The sequence below is a fragment of the Amphiprion ocellaris genome, chromosome 17, assembly GCF_022539595.1.
Source record: "Amphiprion ocellaris isolate individual 3 ecotype Okinawa chromosome 17, ASM2253959v1, whole genome shotgun sequence".
NCBI classification, from domain to species: domain Eukaryota; kingdom Metazoa; phylum Chordata; class Actinopteri; family Pomacentridae; genus Amphiprion; species Amphiprion ocellaris.
Window position 1 is genome coordinate 12,404,904 of NC_072782.1, and position 18,154 is coordinate 12,423,057.

Genomic DNA, 18,154 nt, shown 5'->3' on the forward strand with positions numbered 1-18,154 from the left:
TGTCACAGCATCTTACCACATGGAAATTATCCTCTGTGATTCCACTGTTTTCAAGGTGAAGGATGCCTTGAAGGGTGCGGTAGGTGAGCAGGTCCACCTCCTCCAGGTCTCGCCCTCCCAGTGGCATCGAGCAAAGCTGTTTCCACACCCAGGGAGCCAGATGTAAGTCCAGAGGTTTCTTGGTTCGGATGGCCACTGCCATGAGGATCCCCAAGAAGCGAAACTGGACCATGTGTTCTTCTGAGTGTGCTGCTGGATTCAGCAAGAACCTGCGAGGGTTTGAAGCCAATGCAGAAGGTAAAGGTCATTGTTGACAACTGCATGTTCTGTTAAACAATTAAAAAGAAAAAAACAACTAAAAAATGTGCACCTGTCAGTGTTACTGCCCACGTCTGCAAAGCAGTTGGGAGTATGAATCAGAAGATCCACAACACCAGACTGCAGCTCCTGGTGAAAACACATCACAATTTGTCAGTTTACATAAACCAGAGTGTGTTCCAGCATCCGATATTAGCCGTCTCTGACGCTTCTCGACCTGTGTGGTTTTCATCTCACCTGGCACATCTCAGTGATGGTATCATCAAACACTCCTCCGGCATCGTCTGCTCCCTCTCCAACCAGTTTGACCTTCCAGGCTCGTGATGGCAGCCGCAGCTCAAGAGGATTCAGGCTCACCACCTGCTTTGCGATCTGCACAAAGATGGGTTTGCTCGAGCGTCCTCTGTAGGAGTATATGGGAGGAGATGTACGTTTTTTGATGGACACAGACTGCAGCAACAGTTGTAGAACAAACAGATGGTTGCATTCAAAAGAAAGTTTTAATAAATATTGCAAGCAAAACAACCAAGGTGTCAAATCACACACCGCCTGTTCTTCCACCAGCTGAACCCTGGAGGCATTAAGATCTTGCCCGTAAACTGAATAGGATGGTCATCCTTACCTTGTGGAAATCCTTTTCACAGTGATCTGTGGCCCATATGTTTTGCCCTGGGTCATTGTTCTGCCAATTGAGCGCACCAGAGGCAGAGTGTTGACCTTGGGTGACAGAAGGCCTCTGAGCTCGCCCCGGATGATGGCTGTCGTCCCTGAACTGTAGCGTGAGGTGGACACCTGGAGGGAAGGAATGAAAGGGGATAAAAGAGGAGGATGTGAATGGGGTATCACAATGAAAAAAAAAACAGTGAGGCAAAGAGCAGCAGGTGCATGATTAATAGCAGGAATTCATTTTTTCCCCAAACATTTTTCTTTTAATATATTCAAAGGGAAGAAATGAGATTAAATATACCGGATTCTTGGTGTCCAGATTGAGCAGCCTCCAGGATTTGTACATGAGATCAGAAAAGTGGTGGAGTACCCTGAGGCGCATGCTGAGGACATCAGGACTACAGTCTTTCAGAGTGTTGTACTGGGGAGGGACCGACTGGGGAAGGCCGAGCAGGAAATTTCCAGAGCCACCTGCAGATGACAGCAACATATGGAGTCCCAGGTGGATTCTGTTTCATGGATCATACATGTAAGGAGTATCCGTGTGTGTACAGGTGCTGTACTAGTGTGTGTACCTGAGTTTTTCATTGAGGTAGAGGGGGTCGTCCACGCTGAACTGTGGCAGCGGCCAGCAGAGATCTGTCTGATGTTTTTCCCCTGGAGGGCTGTTATGAGTGTGGGCTCCTTCACAGGATTGGAGTGTCCAAGGCCGAGCTTGAGCACACACATGAAACACAACGAGTGTTTCTCATGTGCAATGAAAACAAACTTCATATTGCCTGAGTGTGTCATTATCCAATAGAACATGCTTCTTTACCTGTCCCTCACTGTTGCAGCCCCAGGCGTAGACGTCTCCAGTGGAGGACAGAGCGAGAACATGTTCACAGCCCACAGCGATGTCTTCTACAAACAATCCTTCCAGAGACGGCACCACCTGAGGGCAGGATCTATTCTTCAGCATGGAGTCTGGTAAGCCAATGAGACGCTCTGAAGGACAAGAAAGTCAAGAAACACAATGGCAATAAAATATACAGTTGGCAGTTTAGGTTTTTTCTTTTAGACCTTTTGTTGGCTTTATTAGATAGACATAGTTGAGAGGCAGATATAAAAGTAGGGAGAAGAATGGGGGGAAGACAGGCAGCAAAGGGCCCATAGCTGGAATCGAACCCAGGCCACTTCGTCGGGGACTATGGCCCCTGTTCACGTGTCGCCCGCTCAAGCAGTTGAGCTATCTGGGCACCCTGCAGTTGGTACTTTTCAAAATTGTGTCAAGTAGTTCGTTACATTTTGTCAAAATAACATCCAAGCTAACTAGCACACAGTTTAGAAATTGTGCTTGTCATCATAACACACAGTGTCTATTGACCAAAAGACAAATTATTTTTTATTTCTAATGATCTAAACATATTGAATCTAAAACAAAATACATTATACTGACAGTAATGAACCCCAAAACAGCACCAACAGGCCAACTGTGTCATACTTTTTTTACATGTATATAACGACTGAAATCCTTCTTGGATTTAACAATTTCTACTCAAATCTTACACTTAAAAATGCATTAGCAGAAATAATGACAAAACCTTGTCAGATGTCAGTTACAGTTTTAAGAAATTTCAAAGAAGTAAATGCAGTATGTCATCAATATTTACTCTAATAATGCATGTCATGCTTTCCACAATCGACATTCACAACAAACTGTACCTTGTCCAAATGTGTAAACGTGTCCGTCACAGGCCAAGGCCACAGAGAACTGAGTTCCACAACTGACCTTCTTAATTCCCTTGTTGCAAAGCTGCTCCACTTTCTAAAAATATGAACAATCACAGACAATATTTCATCTACAGCACAATGAAGTAGCAGCTCTAAAATGATAACTTAATAAGAAACAATAAAGTTAAGCACTGAGTATAAATAAGGTGATGTCTCTGGTATAGAGGGAAGCAATCACACTGTTATGTCTTTTACGGTTCCCTAAATGTGAGTCTTTGTTAGTATGAACTTACCTGTGGGTAGTATTTTGCTGTTGAGGAACCTGTTCCCAGTTTGCCATAATCCCCATCTCCAAATGCCCACACAACCATCCCATCAAGAGACAGCACTAATGTGTGGTTCAGACCACATGACACCTGAGAAATGTAACCAAGTTTGCTTCGATTATTTAGTTGTCGTTTAGCAGTATGGAGGTTCTATGACCACGTGAGTTTAAAGCCAAAGCTGGTATTTCTTACCTGTCCAACATGATATCCCTCCAGTGCAGCCACCCTTTCAGGCAGCATCTTGTTGGATGTTGACCTTTGGCCCAGACGACCAGATTCACCACTGCCGAAGGTGAATAATTTCCCATCTGCTGTAACCACAGCAGAGTGCCGGAAACCACAAGCAAGCTGGGAAGATGAAGCCAACAGTGCACAGTGTTAAAGAGACGTGTCTACGTGTTTAAGAGTGGTGTTTACTTTTTAAAACATTATTTTTCCTATTGTCTAGGTTGTACACTACCAGTCAAAGGTTTGGAAACACCTTCTTATTCAATGCTTTTTATTTATTTGTATTATTTTCTACATTGTAGATTACTACGGAAGATTAACACTTGTTTGTTTACAACATTATTCCATATGTATTATTTCATATTTTTGATGTCTTCAGTATTAATCTACAATGTATAAAATAATCAAACAAAAAATACTGAATGAGAAGGTGTGTCCAAACTTTTGACTGGTAGTGTATATCTCTTTATGATGAAAAATATAGGAACCAAATAGTCAAAGACACAGTTATTTTTTAAAACAAAGAACTAATCTGAGGAAAGCTAAACCTTCTCAAGAAGGGTACTGTGAACAAAAATATTACTTCTACTAATTGGCACCTTCATTGGATGTTGAACATATTGCTGCCTTCAAATCGGGTTTTGTTCATGAGAAGAATCCATACTAACATCCTCCTCTTGTTGTATTCGTGACCTTGTAAGTGAAATTATTCAAAAGTTCTAAATCACCAGTTGTGACGTGTTTGTTGATATGTCAGAAATGACTGAGGTCATTGAATTTAAATTTTCAGTGGATGGTTAAGTAATATATTGCAGTGTTGGTTGTATAGAGTTTTCCTTAGTTATTTTATGTGCAAAGAAAATATTATATTCCCAATAATCTAATTTTCTCAATTTGCCTTTGCATTTCTTAGATCATGTTATCGGCCCTTTGGCTTGCTAAATGATTAGCCTCGTTAACTCATAGATGACGATCACCAGACATTTCATATCAGTGACTTTCCCTATCGTAATCATGAGCCAGCAAATTCATATAGCATATTAATACACCGTGTTTAAGAAACAAAGCCTGAAAAAACAAGACTGGGTTGCCACTGTACATTTAGGAGAATGCTCCCTTGGAAATAAATACAGTGGCTCCTTTATATAATATTATTATTTAAGCAATATAATTTTCTGAAGAACATCATATCATGACAACACTGAGCACTAAATTTATCTCTACCTGAATGACTTCTTCTCCTTGTAAAGCCTCAATCTGTTTCGGTCTCCTCTGTCTTTCACTGTTGCCGTGGCCCAGTTTTCCGAAATCTCCATCTCCCCAACTGAACACCTCTCCGGTCTCAGTCAGAGCCATTGAGTGTCCATCTGACCCACAGGATGTCACCAGCTGTGTCACTACATACCCTGTCCACACACAAGAGTCAGTTAAGTTCAACTTAAAGAAAGATTCTGGAGAAACTTTGCAACTTAAAATTTCAGTACTACAGTGATTACAGTTGTTCTTCCTTTCTGTTGTGGACAAAATGTTATTTTAAACAAACTCTCAGTGACAACATCCAAAATGAGGCCAACTGTACCTTGAAAAGCAGAGATAATAGTGGGGACATAGAGATCATCAGAATTCCCCTGGCCCAGTCTGCCATACTGTCCTTCTCCTACAGCCAGTACAGTCCCATTGGACTGGAGCAGAAAGGTACAGTTCTGACCGCACACAACCTGGATGACAATGAAAACACCCAGAAAAAGTGAGGAATCATCAGAAAACAGTCACAATTAAGAGCAAAGTGTGTGTCCTGAGTTAGAAAGTTGTTACCTGTTGTGTCTGTAACAGAGATGGTGCCAGTGTAGGCATCGTAAGGTTGGTTCCCATTCCTGCCAACTGCCCGTAACGACCGTTGCCCCATAAGTACACCAGACTTTTTCCTCCTTGTTGCCAGTCCTAAGAAATTCAGGTCATAATCAAATTACAGTGTATTTAGGATCAGGTTGCTATCAAGTGAAATTGTTTGCTTAGCTTTTGCTTGGAAAACGTTTCTTAAAAGGTCAAGATGGTTAAACTATCACCTCAGGTCTGCTGGTGGCCCACGCCATCAGCTGTTCATCCATCCTGAAGCTCCACTTACTATTGTCCTAAAAGACAAATTACAAGAAATCAACTCTGCCGTATTCCTGCAGTATGATAGCAACAATAACACAAAGTAGACTGTCTCCACTCACCAGTGCTTTGGAGATTTCCGTGTCTAGCACCTCCTGAAACTCTGAAACAATGAAGGAGTCTGGGAAGGCAGTACCGCTGGAAATAGCCTCAGCGCTGCGGACAGTGGTGGCATAAGTGACCAGCCAGCACCACTCTGACGGGCAGGAGTGAGCATCAGGACAGCTGTGGTGTGGGGGGCGTGGGAAACAGCACAGGTGTTTCTCTAAGGACAAACCGACAGTCAAAGAGGCCAGACTCTGCAGGAAGGCACTGTGGACAAGCTGGTCACCGGCCGCCACATGGGTCTGTATAAAGAGAAGGCATTCAGAAGTCACGTCTCAGCTAATGCCCAGACAACAACTGGTAAACAACCTTAAAATGTTGTTTCAGTAATGACCCGCTCATAGCTGTACTGCTCCTGCAACAGCAAGGGCAGCCTCTCCAGGAAGACAGCCAAACAAGGTGCCCGATTTAGACCCAAGATGTTTTGGCTTCTGAGGACCATTCGGCACGAAGCGAGCACATGATTCTGACTGATCCAATCTGGGGTGCAGCAGATCAGCAAAACATCCTGAGAAATGACAGGAAAACTTCTTAATCTTAATAAAGCAGCACTGTGAATGACACAAGAAAAAATAATGCTCCTAGAAATGAACACTAGAGCAGATGAGCATTTGGATATTCTGACTACCTTAAGGTTTGATGGAAATTAAGAATATGTGGGTTCAGAATTACCTTTGACCTCCCAAAGCAGGCGGCAATGCCCAAATTGGGTATCCAGGTGGTGCTGACAACTGAACCCAAACCTGTAACAGTCTGTAACACTGAACCGTCCTGTGAGAGGAAAAAAGAAGCAGCAGGATTAAAATCTGATATATGGCTGACTTCTGCTATAGTAGAAAAGTACTAGGAACTGCCTCCATAATGTAGACTGTTAAGAGCTTCAACGGCATGAGCACTGACTTCATGTCAAAAAATCTTATTTCTGACCTGTAGCGACCAGATGTTGAGCAGCCCTCCTATCCCTCCAGAAACCAGTGCCAGTCCACTGGAGCAAAATGAAAGGGACTTCACTGCTGTAATGTGGCCATGAAGTACAAATGCACATTTTGCACTGTCCTGCTGGAAAATTAAGAGGAAGCAGCTGATTGCATGAGCTAAAAATCAGCTATATAAAAATCTGGCATACATTCCTGATATTAAGTAAACATTCAGTAAAACACAGTATTCTAATTTTGGTGAGCAGCAAGTAGATCCAAACTGACCTTGACCTCAGTGTTTCTATCCTGGCTGGTGGAGCTGTTTATCATGTTGGGCAATGATACGATGGTTCCCCCCTGTGGCAGTGTCCAGACATGCACAGAGCCATTCTGACAACCTCTGTAGAAGAATAAAGTAAAACATATGAATAAAGAATTTCATGTCAGTTTTTCAAATTGTTTTCAAGATTATGTTTTCCATAAACAGGGGCTATAGTGACAGACAGCGGTTATGGGTTCAAATCCAGCCCATGGCCATTTACTAAATGTCTTTCCCCCACTCTTCTACCCACGTTTCCTGTCTCTCTCTCCACTGTCCTATATATAATAAAGTAAAAAAAGCAAAAAAAAAATTATAATTAAAAAAAAAATGCTTTCAAGTCCAGCCAACAATATTCCTACATTCAAGTGTTATCAGATTTTCCAGGAATTTCATTAAGATTATTATATTTTTCTTTGTTCCTTGTTACATTTTTTGTCTCTATTTGTAATTTCAAAAAAGAAGCAGAATATTGAGAGAAGGACTGCAGGAGGAATTAATTAAACTCACACAGCCATCATGAGCCTGGGATCAGGTGCTCTGCCAGCCAGTGGGCACCATTCAGCGACATTAACAGTGCTGGTGTGGAACAGAGAGTGGAGAGTCACCCAGGTGCCCCCCGAGCGTCCCAATATCTTCACTACCTCTGACCTCCCCAAACAGAGCAGCAAGTGTCCTGTGGGGTCCCATTTTAGGGAGTTCACATTGTCCTATGGAGAGAAGGGAAGGAGAGTTGTGCAGTTAGTAAATAAAAAAATGTAAGGACATTTTTACCATGTAGGTAATAAAACATGACAAATGATTCACAATATGTAGACTTAATTTGAAGTGAAGTGCATACAGTTGTGTCTCTTTTCTGTAGTGCTGTCCAGTATATTGTAGTTGTGAGTGTGGATGACAAACCTGAAAGAGAGACAACACTACAGGCTGCTCATTCTCGTAGGTCTCAGTTGTGGCCAACAGGATCTTCCCACTGGGATACCCCACTGCAAAAGGCTTGTCTTCACTGTGCCAGGCAGCGCACTGGGGGGCTATTCCAGATCAAAGAGGATGACTCACTTAGGCAAATACTTTTTTTTTGATGTGTGTTAGCTGAGACAATGGGTATCTTTGTCTTATATGTTTAGTAAATATGAATTTAGGCTTAGTAGGAATATAGCTTAGCTCAGCAAGAAGGCAGGAAGCAGAGCCAAGGGGCTGCTTCCCACTGCTTCCAGACTGTATGGTAAACTAAGCTAATCCCTTATTGGCTCTCGCTTCATTTTAACCATACAAATGTACAAATGTGACAACATCCATATTCAGCATTTATATCCAATAATATATTGAACAGAAACATTATATTTGCTTTAGCTAAACTGTTGTGTTTTTAAACAGTGTATGTAATATTGTCCTCACCCTCTTTCCTTTGGCAGTGGGTGAGTTCAGTGCTCTTCACCAGCAGGTCTACTTCCTGCATGGTGACCTGCAGCCAGCAGAGGGTGCCATCCAGCCGTCCCACCAGCAGGCTTTCAGCAGGTCTGTTCTTAGAGGCTGCTGGCTGGTCCAGCACCCACAAGCTGAAGGTCTGAGCCCAGCAGAGAGCTGTGACTCGAGAACTCTGGTCCTCCACATGACAGAGAGATCCTGAGAAAAGACAGAAACAAGTTTCAATGGAGACACTGCCATTCTGATGGCATCTTGAACTGTTGTACCTTTCACTCACTTGTTACATTTATTTGCTGAGGGCAAAAGTTTTTTTGTGTCACCTTCAATCTGAGCTTTAGGTGTGTACCTATAAGTGTGATTTTGAAAAAAGTGTTTTATCTTTTTTTCAAACATGCTCAGATGGGTATGTTTTCAGTATAGTAACTCACTTTAATTGTTCTAATAATTCTTCTAATCTTATGTTGATAAGTAAGTGGTCACTTCTAAAATAAAATCAAGCATTTACAATATCTTTTATGTTGCAATGTGGCACATACGTATGAGCTGGTGACTGCCATGTATAAAATAATCAGTTTCACTATTGTATTTTCTATGTCTACACAAAACCTTTGCATTAGCGCTGCACTGAAATCTAATATATCATCGGTCATCTTATGTTGACAGCTGTAGAAAAAAACAATAACATCAGAGACCAGTAAAAAAAAAAAAAAAAAAAACTCAAGCAGACTCACCTCTGATGTTCATGATGTTGATGTGTTTGTTCTCTGGGGCAGCCAGAAAACTTCCACCAGTACTCCAGTATACAGGAGACATGTGATGACATCTGCCAGCCCTCTCACTGCTTGATCTGTCTGTCTTACTGCAAAGTATCGACAGGAGAAAAATAAAATTTACAACTATATAAATAATACAATACTGTATGTATAGATATTTAATCTTCCAGGTCATGATAATACTAGGTGCTCAAGCAGAACCGGACTTCTTTTCTGGATATTGACAAGTTCCAGATGAGTAAGGACCCACAGGTGACTTGAGCGCTCAGCATCATAAAATCCATTGATAGTAAGAAATTTGAGGTTAGGTGCCTCATCTGCAACAACTGGGGTACTTGTCGTTTACCTTTTATATGTTTGTAATTAAATCTGACACATATAGCTTTCTAAGTAGGTAAATGAGACATTAAATATTCAAATTTTTACCTCGTCATAAAGCAAAGATTTTAGTACTTAGACAAACAGATATCCTTTAATGATAAGCATAGCACAGTAAAGCCATTTGTGTACAAATGATGCTAAACAAAGCAGACCTAACCTGGTAATACAGGAGAAGGTGGTCTGTAACTCCACAGTGTTCTGGCTGATGCTCCATAGTTGCACCACTTTGTCCTGAGAGCACGTAGCCAGCAAACTCTGCTCACTGCTCCAGTAACAGCTGGCCACCTGAACACAAGAGGAATGACGCAAAGCTAATTTTACTACATTCTAAGAGTCAATACGTATATATTGTACATGTTTGTGGACAAAGTACAGAAAAGCAGACTTGAAGTACCCTGTAATAATGAGAATACCAATTAAAAGTCCCAGACGGTGCAGTGAAAGTTAAAAGTTTGTGGCCGCAGAGGTCAATACTTTTTAAACTGCTCTTATAAATGTGTAAAAATTTAGAGCCTGGTGTAAGAAAATTATCTGCAGCTTATCAAACATAACATTTAATACTACTCACTATCACTACCAACCATGGAGACACTGGTGCAGTTGTCTCTTTGTAGGACATTGATTCATTTTTTTTTTTTTTAAACTTATGTTTCCTATCCTTTTTTCATATTATATGTTCTCTGTAATACTTGTCTTTTAACAGTATCCTGAAGCTGTAATAGTTTGACTGAATGATTGACAGCAGGAAATGCCCGATATGCCCCCTAAAACCACTGATATGTGCTGCTGACCAAATTATTTGCAGATTAATGGAAGACTAATTTTCACACTAGTCTTCTCATGGAACATTTTAAAAGAGTACACTGTTATTTTAAACTACTTCTGTTGTGCGCAATAGTAGTTTTGGCTGTGAACAAAATTCTTTATAATCTCAAGCCAAACGCAGTTTTTTTTCGAAGAGATCATACGGATCACATTGTCTACACACTATAGATAACTGCTTTAACCTTTTCTGCAAAACAAACCCAAAAATATCTTTTCCTAGACATAATTTAAAATGACCAAAGGGAACAGAAACAATGCATGTAGCTCACCTTGTTGTAATGTCCTTCCAGTCTCTTGAGAGGACATTTGCGCAAATCACCAGCCAGGTCACTGTATGTCTGGGGCCGATTAGGAGTGTCCCTTCCTGAGGTGGCCAGGGCCTGCACCAGCTGTTGTGCTGCCCACTGGCGGTGTCTACTGGTCAGCCTGGCAGACAGGACACATGCTGCCAGTGCATTTGCCAGCTCCAGAGGGCCCACTCTGGCACTCAGGTGTGGTAAAGGGGAAGGAGGCAAGGATGAGGAAGACACCCCCTGGTTTGAAGCATCTAGGTCAAACAGACACATATGCAGAGGAGAGCGACTATAAATAACACTGTAATGAATGATTACACAGAACAAAACTAATGAAGTATAACACAGCACCCGCTCACCACTAGCCTCGTGTTCAGTTCTGTCGGGGCTGTAACAGTGAACGCTCTTTTCGGTGAGCAAGGACACCAGACTCTGTGTGACCAGGAATGCTGGGGGCGACTGGTCATTGTAGTCCCTCTGCGGCTGGGCTGCCTGGGTTGCAACTGTGAGAGTGGTGTTCAGACAGCCTCTCTGCTGGGGGTCACTGATGGCCCCGATGTTCACCCCTGTAGCTGCGGCCATTAGGTCCTAAAGGCAGTAACATTAAAAGGATATTCAAATTTTAGAATGTGAACATTTTTTTCTGTGTTCTGCAACTGAAGGGGGGCGTTACTGAAAAAGTTTGAAAACCACTTCTTTAAAGACTGGATATCTTTTGTAGCCCTGTGGATCTTAATTTCATCATTTATAATTAATTGGGAGGGCTGCACAGTGGCTCGGAGGTTAGCGCTGTCCCTTCACAGCTCAAAGATCCCCGGTTCGTGTCCCAGGAGTTTGCATGTTCTCCCTGTGCATGCATGGGTTTTCTACGGATACTCCAGCTCCCTCCCACAGTCCAAAAACATGCTGAGGTTAACTGATGATTCTAAATTATCCATAGGTGTGAATGTGTGTGCTTGTTTGTCTCTATATACAGCCATGTGATTGACTGGTGACCTGTCCAGGGTGTCCCCTGCCTTCACCCTAAGTCAGCTGGGATAGACTCCAGCCCCCCACGACCTTAATGAGAATTAAACAGTGTATAGATAATGGGTGGATGTATAATTATTAGGGATGGACAACAACCCAAATTTGTCAATCATCAAGACTGAATCTTGAAACTAGTTGCAGTGTTCAGCAAATAGACAGTGTGTTTCCCACATGAGGAAACTAAGAAGGGCTAAAGCAACTAATGGCATTTAACCCAATGTTAAACCAGAAGTCAAGTGAGATTTTTACTATGATGTAGATTTTAGATCAAATTGCCCAGCTCCATTAATTAGTAGACTATCTATTATTAGGGTATTAACCTGAGAAAACTGACCTGAGTGCATATCTCCACCAGCTGTCTGTAAGCAGCAGGGCTGTGGGACACCACACTGCCGATGGCCGAGGTAAGAAAACTGAGGCAGGTGGAGTTGTTACGCTCTGCCGCCAGCCCCTTCGCACCTGAACGAGTGTCCACACAGGTGTGAGCCCTGCCTGCTGCCGCTAAAGTCATCAATCGCACCAGGATACGGATATCTGCCAGACCCAAGGACTCCAGTCCGTTAGACTGGCTGCACACTGATGCACTGTGGAGGAATATAGAAAAGTAATCTTGAAGCCACTTAGTGAAATAAAAATGTAGGAATATGATGATATTCTGGTCATATGTACCTTGAAGCAGTCTGAGACAGTGCCCTCATCACCATGCTGTAAGCTAGCAGAATCTGGGCTGTGGATGTGACTCTTCTCAAGGCTTTCAGTCTATCATGAAAGTCCCTCAGTGATACCGCCTGCTGTCCGAGGCTCAGAGAGGTCTTCTGCTCAACAAGCGCATTCCCTAGTGAGAAAAATATATATCAAAAGGCATTTTATTAATTAAAAGACAAATTGTTTTCAAAAGAGTACATGAAAACCCCAGTATGCTTATTATTTGGTGTGGGTGTGCAAATAAAGTCAAAATACTGGATGCAACGAGACAACAGGGAGTAGTGTGTATGTGCCTCAGATGCCCAGCTATGATAATTGAGTGATTAGTCATTATGCTGGATGAAGTTTAACTAGGGTTGGATACTCCTGCTGCCAACAAGCACAGAGGGAATGTGGGTGTGTGTTACAAGAGTGCTAATTTATCATCAGTGGGAAAAGTTACAGAATCATTCACTGCAACATGACAAGACAACAGGTGTGTCTGAGTAATTGTCACCAAATTCTCTGTATATGGCCAGGTGAACAGATGCAGAGTTTTAATTGTGATGATGGGTGTTTGGTTTGATGTCAGTCGTCCTACTGTCAACACAGATCTGCTGGAAAAGTAGCTGGAAAAACAATGTCTTTAAAAACTTTGATAATTGTTCAAATATGTATTCAACTCTGATATTTATGGTTTGCAATGTGCTTGAAGCAACTCCTCCCCTTTAACCATGATAGTGTATGTCTGTTCCCTAATGTATAAGTTTGAATAGTAACATTTTTTTCTTTGTTCTGACCTTGTACATAGAATTTACAGCAACTCATACAGCGTAGGTAAATGGTAGCAGAAGTTATTTTTAACTGTATGATTTTCTGGGCCCAGCTATCAGTCAGATTTCAGTGATGGCATAGGATTGTATCTTAAAAATATGTTCTTCGAAGTAAAAAAATGGATTCTGAAATCAGATTATATCACATAATCTAGTGTAATACATGTGATCCCCCCCCCAAAAAATGTAAATTAAAATTTAAAAAATCAAGATTGCCATGATCCCAGCAGAAAGCGAGATTAAGCATGGATTTTAGGAACAAAGTGTAGTAAAAGTAGACATTAAGCGACCTATTAAAGCTTTACGTACAGTAAACTTAAATAAAAACATTTACCACATGTATCTTCAAATATCTCACTTTCAAAGAGCGGGACTCTCCACAAATGCACAACTTTGAACATTATTTATTTTTGTTAATTCCTGGACTGTGGCCCTTTGTGATGTAAAACACATGTTCAAAACATCTATAACATGTTTGTGAATTTGTGTGTTTTGCATTTGCTGTGGGGTCAGAGGACACACTTGGCTGATGCAGAAATTGAATCAAAAGGGATTTTGTATTATTTTACTGTGGCATTTTCTGTTTCTTCCGATAAAAACACTTAAAGTGACCCCAGATTGGCTATTCCACCTCTTTTTCTGTATTTAGCTAGTAGCCTACACAATTCCATTCGGTGCACTGGTAATTTGGATTTACTAATCTTGAAAAGTCGGTACCTGGATCAGGTGTGATCCAATCCAGTAGTGCTTTGAAAAGCCAGCACAAATGTAAGATGGATTGCCTGATCCTGCATAGCAAAACATGGGATTTCCAAATCGAATCATTCTGATCCAGATTAAGCTTTTTAAATAACTAGGGCCTGGAATTCAGTTGTAACTACAAATATTTAGATTTGAAAATGCTTGTAATTCATTCCTCAAATCATGGGACTTTGTTCTTTCCATGCCAGAACTAAGATAATAAACAATACCTTTGGGAGCTGCTCTTGTAGGACATGTTGAGCTGTAAACCAGGGCTCCAAGTGGATCTGGCTCAGTAAAGGCAATTGGGTCTGGTACCAGCTTCTTCTCAGTCAGTCCCAGTGGTCTCAGCAGGAGCCCAAAATCCTCCAGTCCTGTCAGTTTATCTGTGTCATACTCATCTTGATGGCTCATTTCCCAGTCATCTGAGCAAGCAAGAGAATCATTCATATCATGAAAGTGATTACAAAATCATTACAAAGATTAAGACATTCTGTTGTGAACCACTTTAAAGTGAACATGACCTTCCTTACCATCAGAAGTGCTGTCCATTTGGCCAATCAAATCAGATGTCAGACCTTTAATCCTAAAGCAAAGAAAGGACACAACAACTGATGAATAATACATATTCAAAAAGTGTGAGGACTATGTAGTCATTAGCTTTTCTCCTGTATAGATCCATAACCTATGATACGTATTTATATATCTGCTGTACCGTTCATATTTGGAGCTTGGATCGCTCATGTTTGCAGCCAAATACTTTTCCCTACAGGAGCTGCACAGAAGGTAGAAGGGGAAGTTGGAACCACACTCTCCTTTGAACCAGACATCCACATAGGCCCCAGTGCTGTCATAGCCTTTACGCGCAGCACTCTGCCCGCAGCCCGGGTGTCGCCGCTTTATGTGATTGTTAAACTGTAATGTGAGGGTGTTGCACAGCTCACATTTCACCATCTGACTGTGTTCTTCACCAGCCTATAAGAAGGGACATAAAATGGATAATATTATTTCCAGTATAAGGAAATGAAGAGAACAGTATGAGAAAAGTATGCGTGTATGTTGAAAACACACTGTAAGCAAAACAAGCCGAGACATAAAACAACATATCAGGTCTACAAGCCACAAGATTTCTTTATTGGCCTTACAATATCTGACATGAATTAACCTGGTGTTGACTACAGTGTAGTTTTTCTTATTAATTTAGCATATTTATTTATTACAATAATTTAAATTAGTTCCTGTTTTTGTGATGGCAAAATGTGTGTGTCACCTCCACAATCTGGAGTGTGTCTCTCTCCAAGCTGAAGAATGAGGGGGTGAGCAGGTCCTCATATGTTTCTTCATGGTATGGGTCATCCATGTAGCCCAGCTCTGATTCCTCATCTGCAGAGTACGGATGAAACTCTACCTGCTCTGGCCAATCGCTGACTGCTGTGTGCTGCTGGTACAGCTGAGGGAGGGGATTGGGTGACGGCAAGTCTGAAAATACAATATCTGTTTCAAAAGAAAAATCACCGTAAAACAATTTACTTTTAAGGTTCACCTTTTCCAACAACTGAGATTTGAAAAGAGCTCCGTTGTGAATATTTAATTTCTGTTTTGATGCTGTGTCTCGGACCTGCCCTTCGGAAGGACGTCCTCTGAGTAGGGCCTGAGCGGCGCCGCCGTGCCGGAGGAGGTCTGTTCCTGGTGAGGTGGACATCCAAGAAGTTCTCCCTCTCTATCCAGTCGAGTCCTGGCAAGAGGCTGCACACAAAATGACAGTAAGCCGATGTATTTGTTGTCTTCATAACAATATCAATGCAGAAATATCGAAACAAGTATGTTCTTAAAATCCCTTACCTTTCATTGGTTTGACTGGTTTGGCGTTCAGGACATTGCACCGTCTCTGGCCCATCTGGGGACGGGGTCTCAGGAGCACCCTCTGGTCTCTGTGACTCGGCTGCCTGCTGCTCCTCGGTCAGGGGGTGCTCTAGCATCCAGCTGGCCAACACCTCAATGGTTTGAGAGTCCAAGTCACCTGCTACATCTGGGAGGGACCACAGGGAAGTTCAACTGTCAGAGTTCAAAAAGAAAAGATGGATCATGGAGTGCTGCATTGCTAATTCATGTTGCCGCCAGATGAGGTCAGACTGGCACATCTGCTCTAATAAGATGTGTGACGGGGTAACTGAGAAATAAGTGGTATAGGAAGTGGCCTACAATTAGATTTTAAAGAAGGTGGTGCTAAAAATGTGACAAAGTATATTGTGCAATGTGTAACTGTGAAAATATTCATATACTTTCATTTATTTGCATTCTCATAATATATACACTGTTTTTGTCATATGTTTGCAAAAATATTCTGAACTGGTTTACTTTTATCATGCGGTGAAATAGTAGCTTTGGAAGCTTCTGTGAAAATGTGATTTTCGTGAAATATCAAATGGTGAAAAAAACAATTTCAAAGTGTACTGTTGGAAGGAACTGTGGAAAGGTTTTCCCATGAGAAATGGGGAGAATCTGAAAACCATCCCATAAATATTATTTCTTCAGGAGGGAGTTGCTGAGGTACAGATTGTTTTAAGGCAGAAAAACATGTCTAAAATATTCTGGAAAGTTTCAGCTGATGTCAACCCTAATGACCAGAATCATGTTAATCCTTATGCAAAAGCCTAAAAACAATGTATCTTATCTAAATAGAAATGCTTTTTTAAATTCACACAATAACTACACTGTTCTTACTTCATAGTTTACAGGAAGGTTGCAACACACAGTGAAGGACAGATGTTAAAAATATGAAGCACATGAAGCAAAAATTCAGTGGCATCAGACATACTACACAAAGCAGTACCTGCAGCCTCCATGGCCCAGTAGATATGTCTCATAGTGAATCCCATTTCTAGCAACCGACTGGTGACAAACATTTGTGTCCGTTCTGGTGGTTGAGGAGAAAAGGAAAAGTACACAAAAAACAGAAAACAAAAAAACAAGCCCACAGCTCCATGTGAAATGTGTACTGTTGTAGAATTTAACATAAACTGCTACATTTAGTTATTTTTCTTTTCCTCCGCCTATGCTCCCCATCGTCAATAAATCAATCGCTTAAACACTGTTTTACTTTTTATCTACAATAAATAATTAAACCTACAAATCACCTGGCCTGTTAATTCTACTGTATCTTGACATCAAGACATGAAACAGAGAGGAGACCTTTAGACTAAAGTACTTTCTGAAATTGTTTAAAATAACACCAACATAATTGACAATGAAAAAAAAGGTGCCATTCAAGCATGTGAGTGTGTGCATGCAGTTGATAGTTGTAATATTTGTCCAATAGCAGAGCAAAACACATGCTGTTTTGAGCAGCTGATCCGTTGTGATCAATGGCTGAACATTTAAGACCATGCAGAAGACAGACAGCTCCTACTGAGTTACAGTTGATCTTCTTTGCTCCTATAATGCAGGACTCTGACATAATTACCTTAATTTTCAGATTACATTAATCGCAGGTTTGAGTTTGAAGCCAGCATGGGGAAAAAGGTTGTTAAAAGCTGAACTGGCCTGCAGGATTAGCAACGTGTTCTCCTTAATACTACATATTGTTTATCACTTACTTTAAATTAGAGTAAATGTTTGGGCTGGAGGATGTTTTTTTCATTCTAACATGATTCCAACAGCTTTTCCCCCATTAATGCCTCTGCTCTTGTTCTTACCCAGGCTGCTTCTGGCCTGTGTGCTGCAGGGACCAGGTTCCATAAAGCTGGTCTGCTGTTCTGTGAAGGCATCACAAGAAGCAGAACTGGCCAGGCTGAAGCAAGGGTGTAGCACAGGGGGAGTGCTAACCAGGCCCGTAAGCGTGGGGAACCGAGTTAGCACCATGTGCCTAGAGGAAGTGAAGATACAGTATATACAGTAATAACACAGTGGTGCAGTGCTACACTGCCAGTTTAAGGTCCTGACCACACATTTGCAAAATTAAATATTTAAGTCATAAGCTGACCTTTATTTAACCTGATTTATTGCTTGGAGGTGCCTAAAATCTCAGTAAATCAACCAGGTATCTTTACATATCAGCTACATTAATCTAAACTTTTTGCCCAAGCCCAATATATATTGTTGTGGTATTAATTCCCATCCAGAGACAGTGTTGTGGTTGACCCTTGGCCAAATCTCCTCTGTGGAGAGCTTTTTGAGCTCATTTTCAGTTTTATTACTGAAGCTGTTTGTTCCTCTTGGAAGCAGAAATAACACTGACACTACGGTCAGCTGGTTAGGAGAAGAACAAGCAGGCAGAGCTGCAGCTTAGGTTAAAGACAGTGCAAGCAAAATCTATCACTCTTTTTTTCCATATACAATATGTCCTAACTCACCCATTCCCTGGACTGCAGAATAGCTGCTGCTGCCAAAAGATACAGATCTGTAGCGATCAGTAACAT

At 41.5% G+C, this 18,154-nt stretch overlaps 1 protein-coding gene across 9 annotated transcripts in view; it reads right to left on the reverse strand.

Moving 5' to 3' along the window:
• LOC111575636 (probable E3 ubiquitin-protein ligase HERC1) overlaps window positions 1-18,154 on the reverse strand; it is a 47,582-nt gene that overhangs the window by 2,436 nt on the left and 26,992 nt on the right. For 3 of the 9 annotated variants that reach the window (XM_023280880.3, XM_023280883.3, XM_023280879.3), the window contains exons 42-77: window positions 17,432-17,601; window positions 16,570-16,653; window positions 15,579-15,765; window positions 15,355-15,482; window positions 15,007-15,230; window positions 14,452-14,711; window positions 14,270-14,322; window positions 13,967-14,161; window positions 12,148-12,313; window positions 11,813-12,062; window positions 10,809-11,037; window positions 10,426-10,703; window positions 9,489-9,616; window positions 8,909-9,036; window positions 8,148-8,375; window positions 7,653-7,780; window positions 7,260-7,459; window positions 6,716-6,830; window positions 6,441-6,572; window positions 6,186-6,284; window positions 5,848-6,021; window positions 5,471-5,755; window positions 5,318-5,383; window positions 5,067-5,192; window positions 4,831-4,969; window positions 4,476-4,657; window positions 3,216-3,371; window positions 2,991-3,113; window positions 2,689-2,791; window positions 1,802-1,971; window positions 1,560-1,698; window positions 1,286-1,455; window positions 941-1,110; window positions 556-721; window positions 371-447; window positions 17-269 (exon numbers count right to left, since the gene is read on the reverse strand). In XM_023280880.3, the coding sequence (XP_023136648.2) occupies window positions 17-269; window positions 371-447; window positions 556-721; window positions 941-1,110; window positions 1,286-1,455; window positions 1,560-1,698; window positions 1,802-1,971; window positions 2,689-2,791; window positions 2,991-3,113; window positions 3,216-3,371; window positions 4,476-4,657; window positions 4,831-4,969; window positions 5,067-5,192; window positions 5,318-5,383; window positions 5,471-5,755; window positions 5,848-6,021; window positions 6,186-6,284; window positions 6,441-6,572; window positions 6,716-6,830; window positions 7,260-7,459; window positions 7,653-7,780; window positions 8,148-8,375; window positions 8,909-9,036; window positions 9,489-9,616; window positions 10,426-10,703; window positions 10,809-11,037; window positions 11,813-12,062; window positions 12,148-12,313; window positions 13,967-14,161; window positions 14,270-14,322; window positions 14,452-14,711; window positions 15,007-15,230; window positions 15,355-15,482; window positions 15,579-15,765; window positions 16,570-16,653; window positions 17,432-17,601 (5,881 nt within the window). Of the gene's footprint in view, window positions 1-16; window positions 270-370; window positions 448-555; window positions 722-940; window positions 1,111-1,285; window positions 1,456-1,559; window positions 1,699-1,801; window positions 1,972-2,688; window positions 2,792-2,990; window positions 3,114-3,215; window positions 3,372-4,475; window positions 4,658-4,830; window positions 4,970-5,066; window positions 5,193-5,317; window positions 5,384-5,470; window positions 5,756-5,847; window positions 6,022-6,185; window positions 6,285-6,440; window positions 6,573-6,715; window positions 6,831-7,259; window positions 7,460-7,652; window positions 7,781-8,147; window positions 8,376-8,908; window positions 9,037-9,488; window positions 9,617-10,425; window positions 10,704-10,808; window positions 11,038-11,812; window positions 12,063-12,147; window positions 12,314-13,966; window positions 14,162-14,269; window positions 14,323-14,451; window positions 14,712-15,006; window positions 15,231-15,354; window positions 15,483-15,578; window positions 15,766-16,569; window positions 16,654-17,431; window positions 17,602-18,088; window positions 18,136-18,154 lie in introns of all 9 variants that reach the window. The other 6 variants (XM_023280882.3, XM_023280881.3, XM_035953123.2 and 3 more) reach the window with 6 other exon arrangements.